This window comes from Triturus cristatus, chromosome 5_2 (assembly GCF_964204655.1).
Source record: "Triturus cristatus chromosome 5_2, aTriCri1.1, whole genome shotgun sequence".
Lineage (NCBI taxonomy): Eukaryota > Metazoa > Chordata > Amphibia > Caudata > Salamandridae > Triturus > Triturus cristatus.
In genome coordinates, this window is record NC_140588.1 from 349,437,279 (window position 1) to 349,455,636 (window position 18,358).

General features: G+C 48.7%; 1 protein-coding gene across 6 annotated transcripts in view; it reads left to right on the top strand.

Annotated features, from left to right (window-relative positions):
* EXOC2 (exocyst complex component 2) overlaps nucleotides 1-18,358 on the top strand; it is a 1,204,847-nt gene that overhangs the window by 244,847 nt on the left and 941,642 nt on the right. For all 6 annotated transcript variants that reach the window (XM_085607146.1, XM_085607144.1, XM_085607148.1 and 3 more), the window contains one exon: nucleotides 12,853-13,012. In XM_085607146.1, the coding sequence (XP_085463272.1) occupies nucleotides 12,883-13,012 (130 nt within the window). In that variant the 5' untranslated portion in view covers nucleotides 12,853-12,882. The remainder of the gene's footprint in view (nucleotides 1-12,852; nucleotides 13,013-18,358) is intronic.

Genomic DNA, 18,358 nt, shown 5'->3' on the forward strand with positions numbered 1-18,358 from the left:
CCAGTATTTACTTTTTCCAATTTAACACATTAGTTTGCTGTAGAAGTTTGCAAACACACTGCTGTGTGTGCCCCTGTTCCTGCCCCAGGCCTCTCCTATGGAGTTGTCTCAAGTTTTCTTTATGTGCCGTTTTGTCAGTCAGATCTTACCAAGAGTCTTGGATAATGGAGACAGATGTTAAGAATCAATGTCAGTGGATCATTGGAGGGGGGTTGTTGATTGCTTCTCAGGGATTATGCTGCTGCATATTGTATGGGACTTCGTGGATGTTTGCATAAAAACTCAAAGTGCGTTTTCAAAAAAAATCAATGTCAGTGGATACTGGCTATAAGTGTTCAATGTGTGTGTATATTGTCACTAAAAAAAAGAAAGCTTAAAGTGATATTATAGTTAGGTTTGGTAATGAGATCTTATTATACTTACAAAAACCGAAATTCACAGAAAAAATAAAGGTTCGAGTGTATGTATTGTTGGTAAGAAAAATAAGATAAGAACTTCCTTTTAAAACCTAAAAGTCTCCGAAAAGCCATTGAAATTTGCCAGTTGTAGTTTAGTAAACTAAGTATAGTGTGCGCCTCCATCATGCACTGATTTTAACCTCCTATGTTACGTCATTCATGAGGTTAAATGGCATAATTGCTGACATTTCAAATGACACTGATGACATCACTGAATAATTGTGTTAGCGGGCTGCATGTTTTGTGGCCTTGGAGTAATTCAATAAGTTAAAAATTAGACAGATCCTTTAATTACCAGCTGATGGACATTTTGTATGCTAAAGTCAATTGAGGTTGCATATGTTAATTCACCCATATTTAGAGAATGTCAATCTCTTTTTACTTGTATTCACTCGCTTAAGAAACAAATTGCCTCTGTGGGTTTTAATGTGCTCAAATACCTTTGAAGTTTGACCATCAGTCAAAAGTTGTTCACCTTCATTGGAACACCAAGGAAAAAAGTCGCAAGACAAAGGTTGAGATGTATGCATTAGTCAATGATAACCACCTACGACAAGGTGCTGTGGACAACCTTCTTTCATTTTGTAAAATACACTACCCACCTTGCTGAGATCAACAGAATGGCTTACAATGTTAGACCCATGATGTAAGGGATCACCCCTACATTGTACTTTATAAAACAATGTGAAAGGTCTCAAACTTCAGGAAAGTTTTGAATCTAACGGTGAACACCTTATGAACCTTGATTTAGCAAACAATTTTTCTAGTACTCTGTATGACCAGGCTTTGCCCTGCGTTCATTCGCGGCAGGCTAGTTTTTTTGGATTTGCAGATCCTTCTATGAGATTTGCAAACCTTTCCCGGCTCATGGGCTTATTTATGTTACACCTTCTGTGGGGTCCGCCAACCTTGTTTCAGATTTGCGGAATCTGCAAATGGTCCATTATGGATATATAAAGCTTGTCATGTGTCCGCCATCCCTTGCCCATGAAGCTTGCACCAGGTTTGCAGCCCACAGACAGATGTTCCTAAAATGTAACCTCTTCATGCTATGTCTGGCACACTTTTTAACTGCAAATGTTTTGAACATAACTGAATAAATTTACACCAAAGCAAGCAAAGGCACTGGCATGTGTAAAGTTCTCCTCCTATGTCAAGTTTGGTGTAATTCCGTTTAATGTGATTTTTAACTGTATTAAGGAGCAAAGAATCCTACGTGAGTTAAGATGGGAAATGACACTATTGGAATCACAGCTTTTTTTTGGCTCCCACTTAACAGATGTGCACATCACTTACTATGATTAACTCAAAATGGAGGATTTTTTGGGATGGAAAGTTTCATGAAATGATAAAAAACGAGTTATGGTTCTTGACCAAATGTGAAAAAACACAAAAATGTGTCAGCTTTGGAACGCTACACACAAACTCCCCCTACCCACCCTCGCCCACAAAAAAATGCAAGAGATTTTCTAAAACAAAACCATTCAACATGACAGTTTCGTTTTCTCCCCTTTGTGGGTTGATTATGTTTACCTAAGGTAATGCTGGAGTTTGTTTCCTCTGTTTCTTAGACCCGAGGCCAGGCAAGAAGGGCAGGTCTGTGGAAGAGCTTAGAAAAACACCTCTGTTGGGAAATCAGAAACCATCTCTTCTTCCAGGCTTCTCTGGTCTCTGACCAGCATTCTTACTGTACTCTTTTGAATCCATCTTCACTCCAACAGATCAGACTTACACCAACTACTCCCTCTCACTGTTTCTTGCGGGATCAGTCTCGAGACTACCCAGAATGGCTTTCCTCTGTCATCTGATGGTACCTAAAGCAGCCTTCTGCTATACTGAAACAGGGATGTTCGCCACCAAATGTGGCAGTATTGGTTTATAAACCGATGCTCCATCCTTTCTCATGTGCCTTCCTTTGGGCACAGCAAGGCAGGAACAATGCATGTACTCTAGGAGCCAGGTAGCAGTACTTGCGTCCTTGTCAGAGCTGCTGCTGTATGTCACATAGGCAAAATTCTTGGTGTTTTAACCTAGTCTGCTGAAAAGATTGATGTTTTGGAAATCTCACAAACCTGTCCTTCTCATTTTGGCAAAGCCCATTTGAGGATGTACAGTTCCCTGTTTCTTATATTGTTGGATTCATTCTGAGGTAACCAAATCATATGGCCCACATTGCATCAAAACTGAAATATAAAATGGATATCTGCGCCAACGGCAGCTTCAGTATATTGGTGCTGAAATACTATATGGGCAGACCCAAACCCGACACAAGCACCAAATGTAACTCTTCAAATAATAAACACATCCCTTTGCAATTAACATAACACTTAATTCTGACAACATAGAGACATGCCTTACCACGTCAGTCTTACCAAAACCTTATACCAAAAAATATCACTCTGTTTGGTCTTACAGTGAGAAGAAAATCAGCATTTCGCAGGACTGCATTACTGGGTAGTGGTGTTACTCAACTAAATATTACTCAAGTTAGCAAAAATAAAGTCATGAAGGGTTGAGTTTGCTACTGCATGATAAAAATCAGTGATGTGCTGTTGTGAGCACTTCTCTTAGCAATGAAAACTTCAGTTACTGGAATTTCTTACAACTTAAGGGTAGCGCACTCTGATAGAGTGATAAACCTCAGCAATATATTGAGAATCACATATCATCCAACGACAATTTGAAGAGCCAAAAGCTTTTTTTTTAAAAAAAAACCTTTATTAACCTTGTTGACAATAAATACAGACATTGGGTCGATCAGCGTTGTCAGCGACACTGTGCGTACATTATAGACAGTTATACAGTTACAATAATACAGTTGTAGGCATAGCAATTTGGTACCCCGTTGCACTTGAACAACAGGACCTGAGTGAGTGGTTGAGAAGACATTCCCACATGGTCATAAGAGTAACCATACCCGCTCCCCGCTATATTCCTCCCCTCCTAGCCCAGCCCAGTGTGAGTCCATTATATTAGCAGTATCTGTCTTGGGTGTGAAGTGAAGACAGTAGTAGATAGGGGCGAAGTGTAAGGGGAACTGCATATGCAGGCTTTCTAACGGGTTGGGAGTCTCTCTCTCTGTTCAGCAGAAGTCCCTGCGGTGGTGTCAGATTGTGGGAGATAGGCACTGAATGGTTCCCAGATGTCATGGGGACGGGATCTCAGTGACATCAGTGAGATCTGTTGTTTAGAAATAAATCAGCGAAGGTGCATATGCCAAGTTTACTGGCTCGAGCACAGGTGCTTTTGTCCGATAGTGGGGGAAGCTTGTGGTGCTTAGCCACCGGGACCGATGAGGCGTATAGTCGTGTGTGTCCTGCGCGCTTCCCCAGACACCTCCATGCCCACCTTAAGCACTGCGGAATATCTATCTCAGGGCCTGGGCGTTTGAATGGGAGTAACAGGGCTGTCGAGACAGGGCATGGTGAGACTTTGTCCATCTCCACGGCCACTTGTGGCTGGAAGGGCGTAGGGTGTGTCCAAAAGTGTAAGAATTGTGCCTGTGCGCACAGTGCGTATACCTGTAGGTCCGGTGCACCCATCCCGCCCTGTGCTTGTGGCAGTGTGAGGAGTTCATATTTAACACAGGGTTGTTTCCCGGCCAGATTAATGTTATGAGATTAGATCGGAGTCTGTTAGAAAAGACTTGTGGGATTGGCATGGGGATTTTATTAAACATGTAGAAGAACTTTGGGAGTACCATCATCTTTGCGATGGCGATCCGCCCCACCAGGGATAGCGGGAGTTTGATCCATATAGGATAGGGGTGCGCTCTTCTTGCCAAGTCATTACACTGGCCAGATTAGCCCTCCATATTTCCTCTGTATTGTTGCATATGTATATTCCCAGGTATATGATGTAGCCGCTCGCCCACTGGAGCGGGTACTCCACCGGAAAAGGGACCGTCGCCTCAGTTATGGGGAGAAGCATGGACTTGGCCTAGTTGATCTGGACCCCAGATATGCCACAGAATCGTATGATTTCCCGAATGAGTGGTGAAAGGTTTCGTTCCGGGCGTTCTACACACAAGGTAACATCGTCCGCATAGAGGGACATAACCAGCCCTCGGGTGATGCCCAGTCTGCGATCCGCATGGTGCTGCCAGATTTGTGCAGCTAGAGGTTCCATTGCAATAGCGAAAAGTAAAGAGGATAACCGGCACCCCTGCCTCTACAGACTGGGAAGGGGTCTGATGTTTGGCCATTCAGACGTATGCGGGCGGTGGGTAGGATGTATAATAGACGGATCTGCGTGAGAAAAACGTTGCCCAAACCCATCCTTCCAAGCAGTGGGAACATGTACTTTCATTCCAGCGTATCAAACGCTTAAGTGGTGTCGAGCAATGCCGCCACAGCCAGAAGGTGGGGGCTTAGGTAGGGCATCACCGAGAACATGGTCCGGAGATTGTGCGACGTCGATCGACCTGGTATAAATCCCGATTGGTTGGGTCTGATCATCACCGTTAGTAGGAGTTTGAGTCTATTAGCTAAAGACTTTGGCAACGATTTTGTTGTCGATGTTGATGAGAGATAGCGGCCTATAGGAGTCACAACTATTGGCAGGTTTGTGTTGCTTAAGAGGTGTAAATATTACGGCCTCTCGCATTGAGGAGGGAAGCTGGCCTTACCTCCAGGGCGTCAGGGTAGATGTCCAAGAGCTTGGGTGCCAAAATGTCGCAGTACTCTTTATAGAAAGGTGCCGGCAGCTCATCCAACCCCGGGGCCTTGTCCTGGAAGAGTCTGGCAATTGCCTGCTGTATCTCTTCTATGGTAATCGGGGAGTCCAGGAATTCCCTATCCACGTTTGATAGCCATGTCAATTCAATGTTGTCTAAGTATGCTTGTAGGTCGGGAGGGGCGGTAGCCTGAGCAGCGGAGTACAGTTTCGCATAGAAGTCTACCATAATCTGCATCAATTACGTTATGGAGGAGTGTCTCTGGCCCTCTGAGTCCAACAGATCGGCGACGGATGACGTGGCGTGCGGTTTTTGGAGCAGTCGGGCCAGCATTTTGTCAGGGCGATTGGCCCCTTCCCGGATCTGCGTACTTGGGTCTCCTGCCCAGAAACAGGGTTTCCCTAAAAGCCTCTTCTTGGTACTCGGATAGCTTCTCGCGTATACCTGCCAGAACGGCGGCATCACCAGAGCTGTGGAATCGAGCCTCGAGTGCAGATATATCTTTCTCGAACGACTTTAGCATAGTGTGAATGGATTTCAAAACTCCATGTTGTTTGGCTAGGCATTCACTCCAGATCACTACCTTAAAGGCATCCCAATGAGTAGCAGGTGAGCTAACTGAGCCCGTGTTTTGGTCAAAATAGGTTTGAATTGCCGTGCGGATCGCTTCTTTAAAGGCGGAGTCCTTTAGTGCTCCGGGGGGCAGACGCCAAGTCAACGCTCTCGGGTGGTGGGGGGTTGCCCGGGAGGTGTATGGTCAGCCAGACGGGGGCGTAGTTTGAGAGGGTCTGTGGTAGGTGAGTGACCACCGGTTGCCATAGGAGAAGATCTCTAGTTATCAACCAATAATCTATCCTGGACCACGCTCTGTGTTGCAAGGAGAAACATGTGCCCGCACGGGTATTGGGGTGGGTGTGCCTCCAGATATCCACAGAGTGATTGTCTTCTATATTAGTATTCAAGATGCGGGCAGCTTGTGGATGTGGGTGCCTGGCGCTGCCCTCACTGTCCATCGGGTCTATGAGCGGGACATTGTAGTCCCCACACCAAATCGTTGTCTGTGAGCCAGTGCCTGAGATCACGTGCCAGACCTTACTAAATAAAAGTTCGGGTCGTCCCCATTAGGGCCATAGATTGTGGAGAGTGTGATCTGGTGATTATCGAGTGTACCTGACAGAATAAGGTAGTGCCCCTCGATGTCGCTGATAGACTGCTTTGTGATCCAGGCTAGGCCTTTACGGATGAAGATACATGTGCCTCTAGCATAGTTGGAGTACGTGGCTGAATAAGTGGTGCCCCACGCTTAAGTGGTGTCGAGCAATGCCGCCACAGCCAGAAGGTGGGGGCTTAGGTAGGGCATCACCAAGAACATGGTCCGGAGATTGTGCGACGTCGATTGACCTGGTATAAATCCCGATTGGTCGGGTCTGATCATCACCGTTAGTAGGAGTTTGAGTCTATTAGCTAAAGACTTCGGCAAAGATTTTGTTGTCTATGTTGATGAGAGATAGCGGCCTATAGGAGTCACAACTATGGGCAGGTTTGTGTGGCTTAAGAAGTGTAAATATTACGGCCTCTCACATTGAGGAGGGAAGCTGGTCTACCTCCAGGGCGTCAGGGTAGATGTCCAAGAGCTTGGGTGCCAAAATGTTGCAGTACTCTTTATAGAAAGGAGCCGGCAGCCCATCCAATCCCGGGGCCTTGTCCTGGAAGAGTCTGGCAATTGCCTGCTGTATCTCTTCTATGGTAATCGGGGAGTCCAGGAATTCCCTATCCGCATTTGATAGCCATGTCAATTCAATGTTGTCTAAGTATGCTTGTAGGTCAGGAGGGGCGGTAGCCTGAGCAGCGGAGTACAGCTTCGCATAGAAGTCTACCATAATCTGCATCAATTTCGCTATGGACGAGTGTCTCTGGCCCTCCGAGTCTAACAGATCGGCGATGGATGACGTGGCGTGCGGTTTTAGGAGCAGTCGGGCCAGTATTTTGCCAGGGCGATCGGCCCCTTCCCGTATCTGCGTACTTGGGTCTCCTGCCCAGAAACAGGGTTTCCCTAAAAGCCTCTTCTTGGTACTCTGATAGCTTCTCGCATATATCTGCCAGAACAGCGGCATCACCAGAGCTGTGGAATTGAGCCTCGAGTGCCGATATATCTTTCTCGAACGACTTTAGCGTTGTGCGAATGGATTTCAAAACTCCATGTTGTTTGGCTAGGCATTCGCCCCGGATCACTACCTTAAAGGCATCCCAAAGAGTAGCAGGTGAGCTAACTGAGCCCGTGTTTTGGTCAAAATAGGTTTGAATTGCCGTGCGGATCTCTTCTTTAAAGGCGGAGTCCCTTAGTGCTCCGGAAGGCAGACGCCAAGTCAACGCTCTCGGGTGGTGGGGGGTTGCCTGGGGGGTGTATGGTCAGTCAGACGGGAGCGTAGTTTGAGAGTGTGTGTGGTAGGTGAGGGATCTCCGGTTGCCATAGGAGAAGATCTCTAGTTATCAACCAATAATCTATCCTGGACCACGCTCTGTGTTGCAAAGAGAAACATGTGCCCGCACGGGTATTGGGGTGGGTTTGCCTCCAGATGTCCACAAAGTGATTGTCTTCTATATTAGTATTCAAGATGTGGGCAGCTTGTGGATGTGGGCGCCTGGAGCTGCCCTCACTGTCCATAGGGTCTATGAGCGGGACATTGTAGTCCCCACACCAAATCGTTGTCTGTGAGCCAGTGCCTGAGATCACGTGCCAGACCTTACTAAATAAAAGTCTGGGTCGTCCCCATTAGGGCCATAGATTGTGGAGAGTGTGATCAGGTGATTATTGAGTGTACCTGACAGAATAAGGTAGTGCCCCTCGATGTCGCTGATAGACTGCTTTGTGATCCAGGCTAGGCCTTTACGGATGAGGATACATGTGCCTCTAGCGTAGTTGGAGTACGTGGCTGAATAAGTGGTGCCCCACCCCCTCGTGAGCAGTGGAGGGAAAGCCCGGCTCATCAAGTGGGTCTCTTGGAGAAAGCAGATGTCAATCTGATGCCTGTGCAGATTGGCGTGCACTAAGCGGATTTTCTTGTTGTCGATAAGGCCCCTGACATTCCATGTTATAAGCTTTACTGAGGCCGGGCTACCCATGCATATATTTAGGGTTTGTGATGGGCTGTAAGATCGGGTAGTTTCCGATGTGTAGAATGTCGCTTCAGATGTGTGAGTGCACACAGTATCTGGTGTAACTTATGTAAATTCAAAGAAACGTGCCAGCCGTATCGTGGAATGCCAACATAACTTCAAAATCATTAACAATAAACGTCCCATGCCTCCTCCCACCTCCCAGTGCAACCCCCTCAATCAGGTTGAGAAAGACCCCCCTTCCCCACATCTTGAACCTTTGGGAATCATCCCTGGGAGTAGTGGTGGCGCGGCGTGTACTAACCCGCCAGTGAAGGCTGGGTGGCCCAGCGTAGATATACAGGTTTGGAAGCCCATAAAGTACGGAGCCCAAATGCAGTGGACTATGGGAGCCCTCTGGGTAACTTGTAAATAAACAGTATTTTAACCATATATAGAGTAGAGCTAGTAATTAACAGTGACTTAAGGGGTGCGTGTCCTCCCATACCGGACAATGTCCGCTTACACATAAGGAAGTTCATTTGGTGCCAAAAATATTAGTCATTATCACTCAGCCGAGCGTCCGAATTAGCATGCAAGGGTGTGCCTTGCTCTGGCCTGGACTGTACCTGCTTCCTGGCAAACTTGAGGGCCTGTTTCATGTCTGTGAAATGGTGCATATCCCCCCTTGCACTATGCGCAGTTTAGCTGGATACAGCATAGCATATTTCAGGTTTGATTGCTGCAGCAATCGTTTGGCCGGCTGGAACTCAAGTCTGTCTGCTTGTACTGCCATGGTAAAGTCAGGGAAGAAGGTTATGCGGTCCCCCCTGTGCTGGATTGGGCCCTGTTCCCTGGCTGCGCGGAGAACTACATCCCGGTCTTTGTAGTTCAGCAGCTGGGCTACTATTGGCCGAGGTGGCGCCCCCGGGGTCGGACACGGTCTCAGTGTCCTGTGTGCTCGCTCAATAACGAAGACTGGGGACAGCTCTGGTCCTAAAAGGTCACACAATATTGCTTCCTCAAAGTCCCCATACGTGAAATAGCTGTCGGTTCTGGTATTCCAATAATGCGGAGAGTGTTTCTTCTCGAGCGAGCTTCAAGATCCTCATTCTTCTGTTTTATGAGATCTAGGACTTTGTCCATTAACAGAAGGTGTTCAGATGTGGTGGCCTGAGCATCGTCTGATTTGCTCCCTCTTGTTTCTAGATGGTCTAGATGGTCCGTGGATGCCCGGGGGTGGGGGGGGTGGGTGGGTGGACAGTCATGTGCGTCCACCCTAGTCTTCACTTTGTCCAGGCGTGTCGTGAGGAGGTCCAGTTTAGCACCAATGGTTTTCAGGCTGGATTGGACCTCTAACATGATCTCTTTGAGGTGTAGGTCTTGGTGTCCAGGCTCTTCCGGAGGGTGAGAAGCGGTTGCTGCATTATCTTCGGATTCCGACTGTTTTGCGGCATGCTTTTTGACGAAGGGGAGTTTCGACTGATGTCCTTCTGGTTTCCCCATGTTGTGAAAGAGTTGCTACTGCCAGTGGGTCCCCGAGGCGGGAGAGAGGGGAATGGAGGATGGCTGGTGCGTGATGAAATGCCCCATAACTAAGGAAGCAGAGCTTGCTTTTGTTCGACCTGATCGCGGGGGTCAATGGTCGTTCTGTTCCTTCCCAAGTATGTGCCGGGTGTCGACTTCCCTCACGTGCTGCCCGATAGGCTGTCCGGTGCTGTCCGTGGATGCCGGGAAGTGGGGGGAGGGGAGAAACTCCGTGCGGCGCCAGGTGCCTAAAGACTCGGTAAAATGGTCGCCTGTGGCCTCACCCTCAGCCTTGTAGTGTGCTGATTATGGCCCTGTTGCCTTTGTGGCCCCAAGCTGTGCTTTGATTGCTTAGTTGGCACAGTTGTTATGTGTGCCCTAACTGTGCAGCCCCTCCAAAGTAAAGGTTGCGTTATTTGTAGCCGGCACGCTACCCTCCTGCACTGCTCGACAGTCTGTCTGGCGGTGTCCTTGGAGGTAGGGGGGACTCCGTGCTGCACCAGATACTGTCCAGTAATGTCTGTGGAGGTGGGAGGGGGGGGGGGGACTCCTTGCTGCGCCAGGTGCCTGAAGATTCGGCAAAATGGCTGCTTGTGGCCTCATCGCCCAGTCTGGTAACGCATTAATTGTGGCGCTGTCGCTTTCGTGGCTTCCAGCTATACTTTGATTGCGCACATTGCGCAGTGATTATGTGGGCCCTGACTGTGCAACCCCCTCCAAAGTGTAGGTCATGTTATTCGTAGCCAGCCCTCCTCTGCGCGGGGATCAGGGAGATATCTTCTGATCGCCCCCCAGGCGGTGCAGTTGTGTTGCACTTTGCCTCCTCGGCTGCCTGGGAGTGTGCACAGTCTTTGGTGATAAGCCCTGTGCAGGGTTCGTCCAACTTGGCTGCGTCTTCACCGCCGGCACCCCCGCGGCGTGCCCGGCGCCCTACGGGTTCACAGGCGCTGTGTCCCGCTCTCCCAGAGCCCGTGCAGTGCTCCTACCTCGACTGCCGGGGCCGGGTCTTCCGCGGCTGTGGAGCACCTCCAGACGCCGGGTTTCTGCTAAGCCTGGGCAAAGCACTACACTATCCTCGCATAGTTTGCGCTACTTCGCACTACGCGAATTGCACGTAGCTCAGTGCAAACACGCATAGCATAGTGCAGCGGTCATTTTTTGCTTGCTCGCGGTCCTCCACGTCAAGTTGGCGACCGCGAGCAAACAAAATGACATCCCGGCGAGACTTTTTCCTCGTTCGTGAACAGCAACATCAAGTTGCCGATCGCGAGCGTGGAAAAGAAACCTCTCGGCGAGCTTCTCAACGCGGGGAGGTCAGGTTTCTCATTGCGAGTGGTCGCGTATGCTCGCGACTGCTCGTGATGAGAAACTACCAGTCCGCGTTGAGAAAGCTGCCGCACGTGTAGTAATCTACTCGAGCGGCAGAAAACGACCGCTTGAACTGTGCAAGATGCAGTTTGCACTGATTGCACAGTGCAGACAAGCATCCGGCACTGTGCAATCAGTGCGAACAGCATTTTGCACAGTGCACTACGCAGTTTGTGTAGCTCGCGAAGTGCACTTCGCGTAGCTACACGTAGCGCTACTTCGCAAACTACGCCCAGGGTTAGTTTCTGCTCGCTGCCGGCCGCGGGGGATCTGCCGTGGGGGATCAGCCACTGGTATGGCGCCTTCGACGTCCACTGGTCGTGTCCGCTTCAACTGTGGTGATTATGCCACGGAGTTCCGCTGTTATGCCCCGGTGCACCACCGTGCCCGAGCCGTCCTCAAGTCTCAGCAGGCCGCACCCAGTACACGCAGTCCCAGGGCGCCTGCAAACAAAGGTAATCGCTTCTCCCCGGATGAATGGGTTAGCTACTGTGTGCTGCAGCGATCGTGCTCCTCGTCGTAGCTGGATGGGTTCCTGAGGCATATATTTGTAAAGGATTCTGTGCTCGGCCGGCAGAGCTAGCACTCTATGCGGCCATTCTGCTACGCGACGAAGCCACACCCCTGAAGAGCCAAAAGCTTAATACATCTGGACTGCAGCACTATATTCTTTTTATTTCTACTATGACTAGAGCACTAAGTTGCAAAGCCTACTTCCATTGTAAATGTGACGAGTATGCCCAGATGTGGGTGTCGTGCTCTCTGCTCCACAGTAATTAAACTGCAATTCACTGAGGAGGCCCAACAAGGCACATCCTGGTCGTGGGGTGCTTTTGTTCCAGTTCACATGGGAATGGGAAGGATGTAAGGTTACAGTTTGGGCTGGGCTATTTCTTTTTGGAGAGTACCAATGCTGTTTTGCGTAAGGTCAGTTTCTGGTGTTGCTGGAACGGTTAGCAAAACAATTCGGTTGGAATGCTGTCCAGAGGCTGAGATTACGTTAAGTATTCCACACATTTTAGAATTTTCTCAATGCGTTGCACCCAAACTACTCCCTTTCACTCGCAGCCCATAACCTGTGAGGCTTGTCAACTGTCCACGTCCCTGTAAATGCCTCCAATCCTACCGTCTATGCAGCTTCCTTAGCACCACAACTACTTTTCTCCTACCCTCTTTAGATCCTCTTTGAGTTTGACCCTGCCACACACTACAACCAACCACTAAATACTTTATGCTTTCATCATAGCTGATCCCTAGTCCAAAATCTTTTTAGGATATAATCCCATAAATCATGAGCCCTAGGGATCACCCGAGCCACCTATGCATTCTTCCTGCCCTTAAAGCCTGCAGCCATCCAGGCTTTCTGTGATTTATACCTACTTCCTAATCTGCAGTCAATCCTTTTGCTGCTCTGTTCTCTAGTTTGCAGATACTCTGAGATCATTTATGTACCTCCTGTGTTTGTTCTATATGCTGCCCTCGTCTCTGGCTTACAGATACTAACAGATTATTTATGTAAGTAATGTATGTTTTATGTATGACATATCCTTATACTGCTAGCTGTTTCCTAATATTTCTTATGAATTTGACCGATTCTGGTATACATTGCTTGTTGTCTTACCTCCTAGTATATTTAATGTTGGAAGCTCAGTTTTTATTGTTCTGGCCTGTTATGTCTTCAGTTGTAATTTATGTTGTCATATCTCTGTTAATTTTTTAAAATCACAGATTGGTTAAGGGATTGGAAAACAGAAAATTATGACAACTGCCATGTCTCGTGGCCGGCTACCCCCACTGGTGACTGGCATCTCCCCCAACGAGGGCATTTCATGGACAAAGGTTACCATTCGAGGCGAGAACTTGGGCACTGGGACAGCAGATCTCATAGGTAAAGTATGTTTGAAAAAATGATTGATAAAGTTAGACTTGGGTTTCTTCTTTTGGTGAATATTTGAAGAGCACTATATAAATGAGCATGTGTACAGATATCAAAACAAGTTCCATATACTATACAGGAAACGGCATTTACAACGCGGGCTGAGCCATGAGTGCCGTTTCAATGCAAGCGGAACAACGCTTGCCTGATCCACATTGAGAGAAACAGGAAGGATCTGTAGAGTAGGGACTGTGGAACTGGGCTTTGGGGGAGGGGTCGTTTTTAGGCCTGTGTGCCTGTTTTAGGGCTCAGAGTGGGGGCCGGGGTAGTTTTTAGGGCTGGGGGCCAGGTTTTAGGGTTCAGGGCAGAGGGGAAGGGGCAATTTTCAGGGCAGGGCATTAGTTTTACGGCTCAGGGTGGCTGGGGTCGGGGTAGTTTTTTGGACAGGAGCTGGGTTTTAGGGCCCAGGGGGGGTTGAGGTAGTTTTTAGGGCTGAGGGCTGGATTTTAGTACTCAGGGTGGGGAAGGGGCAGTTTTCAGTGTTGGGAGTAAGCTTTAGTTCTCAGGGCAGGGGGACTGGGGTTGGTGTAGGTGTTAGTGCTGGCTGTCTGCTTTTAGGGCTCACAGGTGGGGAGTCGAGGTAGTTTTTAGGGCGTGGTCTGGGTGGATTGCAGGGCTGGAGTCTCAGCTTTTAGGGCGCAGGGCAGGGGGCTGGGGTATGCACTTTACCAACGATATCCCTTTTTCCAATCATGCCTTTACATTAAAATTCGTTGTAAAGGCATGAGTGGCAAAGTCCCGGTTGTGGTTCAGACCGCGTTGTTAAGGCATGCGTGGTTATATCATACTACCATAACAATACATGGTGACTCGAACAATAAGAGTGTTTGTAACAAAGTTATCCATCAACATAATTATACTAACCACACAAGAAAGTTAAGAGCGAACTCAACGAACACATAGCCAGTAGAAATGAGTAAAGGGAAAGAATGCTAAAGATGATGGGAGAATAAACAGGCCCTTGTAGAAGTGTTGGTACATCTGAGAGTAATGGAAGATAAAGAAGCCATTCAGTAGGTGCCGAAGGGCAACAGCAATTACGAGGTCTGAACCATGCATGCAATTAAAACAAAAGCTTAACAATGCATGCGTCTTTACCACGCATGCCTTTACAACACAGTTTTTTACCCCGACCTGCTTTTAAAAAGTATGCGATTGCCACGCAAAATGTAAGTATAAAGGTAAGTGTATTATATGTACACATGTTAGGGGGCGTTGCTAGGGTTTAGGGTGGGTGTTGTTTTTTTCTTGAGATGGTAATTTTTAGGGTTTAGGGTGGGTACGCATTTATGAGTGCTTAGGGATTTATTAGAGCTTATACCGTGTATAGGTTTTTCGCTGCTAATATCTTTTTAGGGTTTAGGGTGGGTATGAGTCTTTAGGTAGCAACTTATTTTTTAGGACTCGCCTGAGCCAGCGCATGCGCTGCTCTAGCGAGACATTTAGTAAGGGCTTCAGAAAATGCTACCACTGTGGCATAGAGCTTGCAGTTACGCTCGCGGGCACGCGCTTGCGAACAGAGGCGCCATATGGCTTTACTCTCTCGTCATGGGTCATCAACTTTCAAGATACCAGAGCTTTCTTTCACATTCCTGAAGTCAATAGCTTCCTTGTCATTTGTGTTACTAAGCAATCCTGGGCGGAGCCAACTGTTAAATGAATCAGGTTATTCGTGTTTACACGCATCTCCTGAGAAACGCGGCAAAACTTTAAAACGACTCCGTGGTTTGAAAGTTTCGCGCGTTTCTCAGGTGATGCTTGTAATCAGCTTTCAAGATAGGAGAGCTTTCTTTCACATTCCTTTTCATTTGCCTATATATCCCTACCTCTCCTCTACCCCTCTACCTCTACTCTACCTCTCTTCTACCACTCTACCTCACTCTCTCACAGACTCTCTCTCACAGACTCTCTCTCACAGACACTCTCACAGACACTCTCTCAAAGACTCTCTCTCACACACTCTCTCACACAGACTCTCTCACAGACTCTCACTCTCTCACAGACTCTCACGGACACTCTCTCACAGACTCTCACTCTCTCACAGACTCTCACAGACACTCTCACAGATTCTCACAGACACTCTCACAGATTCTCACAGACACTCTCACAGATTCTCACAGACACTCTCACAGATTCTCACAGACACTCTCACAGATTCTCACAGACACTCACAGATTCTCACAGAGACTCTCTCACACTCTCACAGACTCTCTCATCGACTCTCTCTCACACTCTCTCACAGACTCTCTCTCACAGACTCTCTCTCGCACACTCTAGTACAGACACTCTATCACAGACACTCTATCACAGACACTCTATCACAGACACTCTATCACAGACACTCTATCACAGACACTCTATCACAGACACTCTATCACAGACCCTCTCCCACAGACACTCTCTCACAGACACTCTCTCACAGACACTCTCTCACAGACTCTCTCACACACTCCCACAGACTCTCACAGACACTCTCTCACAGACACTCTCTCACAGACACTCTCTCACAGACACTCTCAGACACACTCTCTCACAGACACTCACACTCACTCAGACTCTCTCTCACAGACTCTCTCTCACAGACTCTCTCACAGACTCTCTCTCACAGACTCTCTCTCACACACTCTCTCACACACTCTCTCTCAGACTCTCTCTCACACACTCTCTCTCACACACTCTCTCTCACACACACTCTCTCACACACTCTCTCACACTCTCTCTCACACTCTCTCACAGACAGACTCTCACACACACACACACACACACTCTCTCACAGACACTCTCCCACAGACACTCTCCCACAGACACTCTCCCACAGACACTCTCCCACAGACACTCTCCCACAGACACTCTCCCACAGACACTCTCCCACAGACACTCTCCCACAGACACTCTCCCACAGACACTCTCCCACAGACACTCTCCCACAGACACTCTCTCAGACACTCTCTCAGACACTCTCACACACTCTCTCACAGACACTCTCTCACAGACACTCTCTCACAGACACTCTCTCACAGACACTCTCAGACACACTCTCTCACAGACACTCACACTCACTCAGACTCTCTCTCACAGACTCTCTCTCACAGACTCTCTCTCACACACTCTCTCTCACACACTCTCTCACACCCTCTCTCACACCCTCTCTCTCACACCCTCTCTCTGACTCTCTCTCACACACTCTCTCTCACACACTCTCTCTCACACACTCTCTCTCACACACACTCTCTCACACCCTCTCTCTCACACCCTCTCTCTGACTCTCTCTCACACACACTCTCTCACACTCTCTCTCACACTCTCTCACAGCCACTCTCACACACACACTCTCTCACAGACACTCTCTCACAGACACTCTCTCACAGACACTCTCCCACAGACACTCTCCCACAGACACTCTCTCAAAGACACTCTCTCTCACAGACACTCTCTCACAGACACTCTCTCAGACACTCTCACACAGACACTCTTTCACAGACACACTCTCACAGACACACTCTCACAGACACACTCTCACAGACACTCTCACAGACACTCTCACAGACACACTCTCACAGACACTCTCTCACAGACACTCTCTCACAGACACTCTCACAGACACTCTCTCACAGACACTCTCTCACAGACACTCTCTCACAGACACTCTCTCACAGACACTCTCTCACAGACACTCTCTCACAGACACTCTCTCACGGACACTCTCTCACGGACACTCTCTCACGGACACTCTCTCACAGACACTCTCCCACAGACACTCTCCCACAGACACTCTCCCACAGACACTCTCCCACAGACACTCTCTCACAGACACTCTCTCACAGACACTCTCTCACAGACACTCTCTCACAGACACTCTCTCACAGACACTCTCTCACAGACACTCTCTCACAGACACTCTCACAGACACTCTCACTCACTCAGACTCTCTCTCACAGACTCTCTCTCACAGACTCTCTCTCACAGACTCTCTCTCACAGACTCTCTCTCACAGACACTCTATCACAGACACTCTATCACAGATCCTCTCCCACAGACACTCTCCCACAGACACTCTCCCACAGACACTCTCCCACAGACACTCTCCCACAGACACTCTCCCACAGACACTCTCCCACAGACACTCTCCCACAGACACTCTCCCACAGACACTCTCCCACAGACACTCTCCCACAGACACTCTCCCACAGACACTCTCCCACAGACACTCTCCCACAGACACTCTCCCACAGACTCTCACAGACACACTCTCAGACACTCTCAGACACTCCCACAGACTTTCACAGACACTCTCTCACAGACACTCTCTCACAGACACTCTCTCACAGACACTCTCTCACAGACACTCTCTCACAGACACTCTGATTGATTGATTGATTGATGTACTTATAGAGCGCAGCTATCACCCTACGGGCATCTTGGCGCTTGCATTGGGAACCTGTCCTGGTTTTTCCCTGTAAGATAACCCGTACTGGGCATCCCCAAGGTGAAAGCCAGGCATCCCGCCGCGGGGGGCCGTTGTGGAGATTAAGCAGGCTTGTTGCCCAGAGCTGCATAGTGTGAACTCGTGCTTAGAGTGGGCACCGAAGCGAGAATTATCGAGTCCGTGGACAATTGGGCTCTGGACCCTGCCGCGTCGGGAATCGAACCCAGGTCCCGGGTCTGATCTCTGCTTCAGGGTATGCCTCCTCTAACCAGTGAGCTACACTCTCTCACAGACACTCTCAGACACACTCTCACAGACACTCACACTCACTCAGACTCTCTCTCACAGACTCTCACACACTCTCTCTCACACACTCTCTCTCACACACTCTCTCACACACTCTCTCTCACACACTCTCTCTCTCACACACTCTCTCTCACACACACTCTCTCTCACTCTCTCTCTCACACACTCTCACACTCTCTCTCACACTCTCTCACAGACAGACTCTCACACACACAAACACTCTCACACAGGCACTCTCTCACAGGCACTCTCTCACAGGCACTCTCTCACAGGCACTCTCTCACAGACGCTCTCTCACAGACGCTCTCTCACAGGCACTCTCTCACAGACACTCTCTCACAGACGCTCTCTCACAGACGCTCTCTCACAGACGCTCTCTCACAGACGCTCTCTCACAGACGCTCTCTCACAGACTCTCTATCACAGACTCTCTCTCACAGACTCTCTCTCACAGACACTCTATCACAGACACTCTATCAGAGACACTCTATCACAGACACTCTATCAGAGACACTCTCCCACAGACACTCTCCCACAGACACTCTCCCACAGACACTCTCTCACAG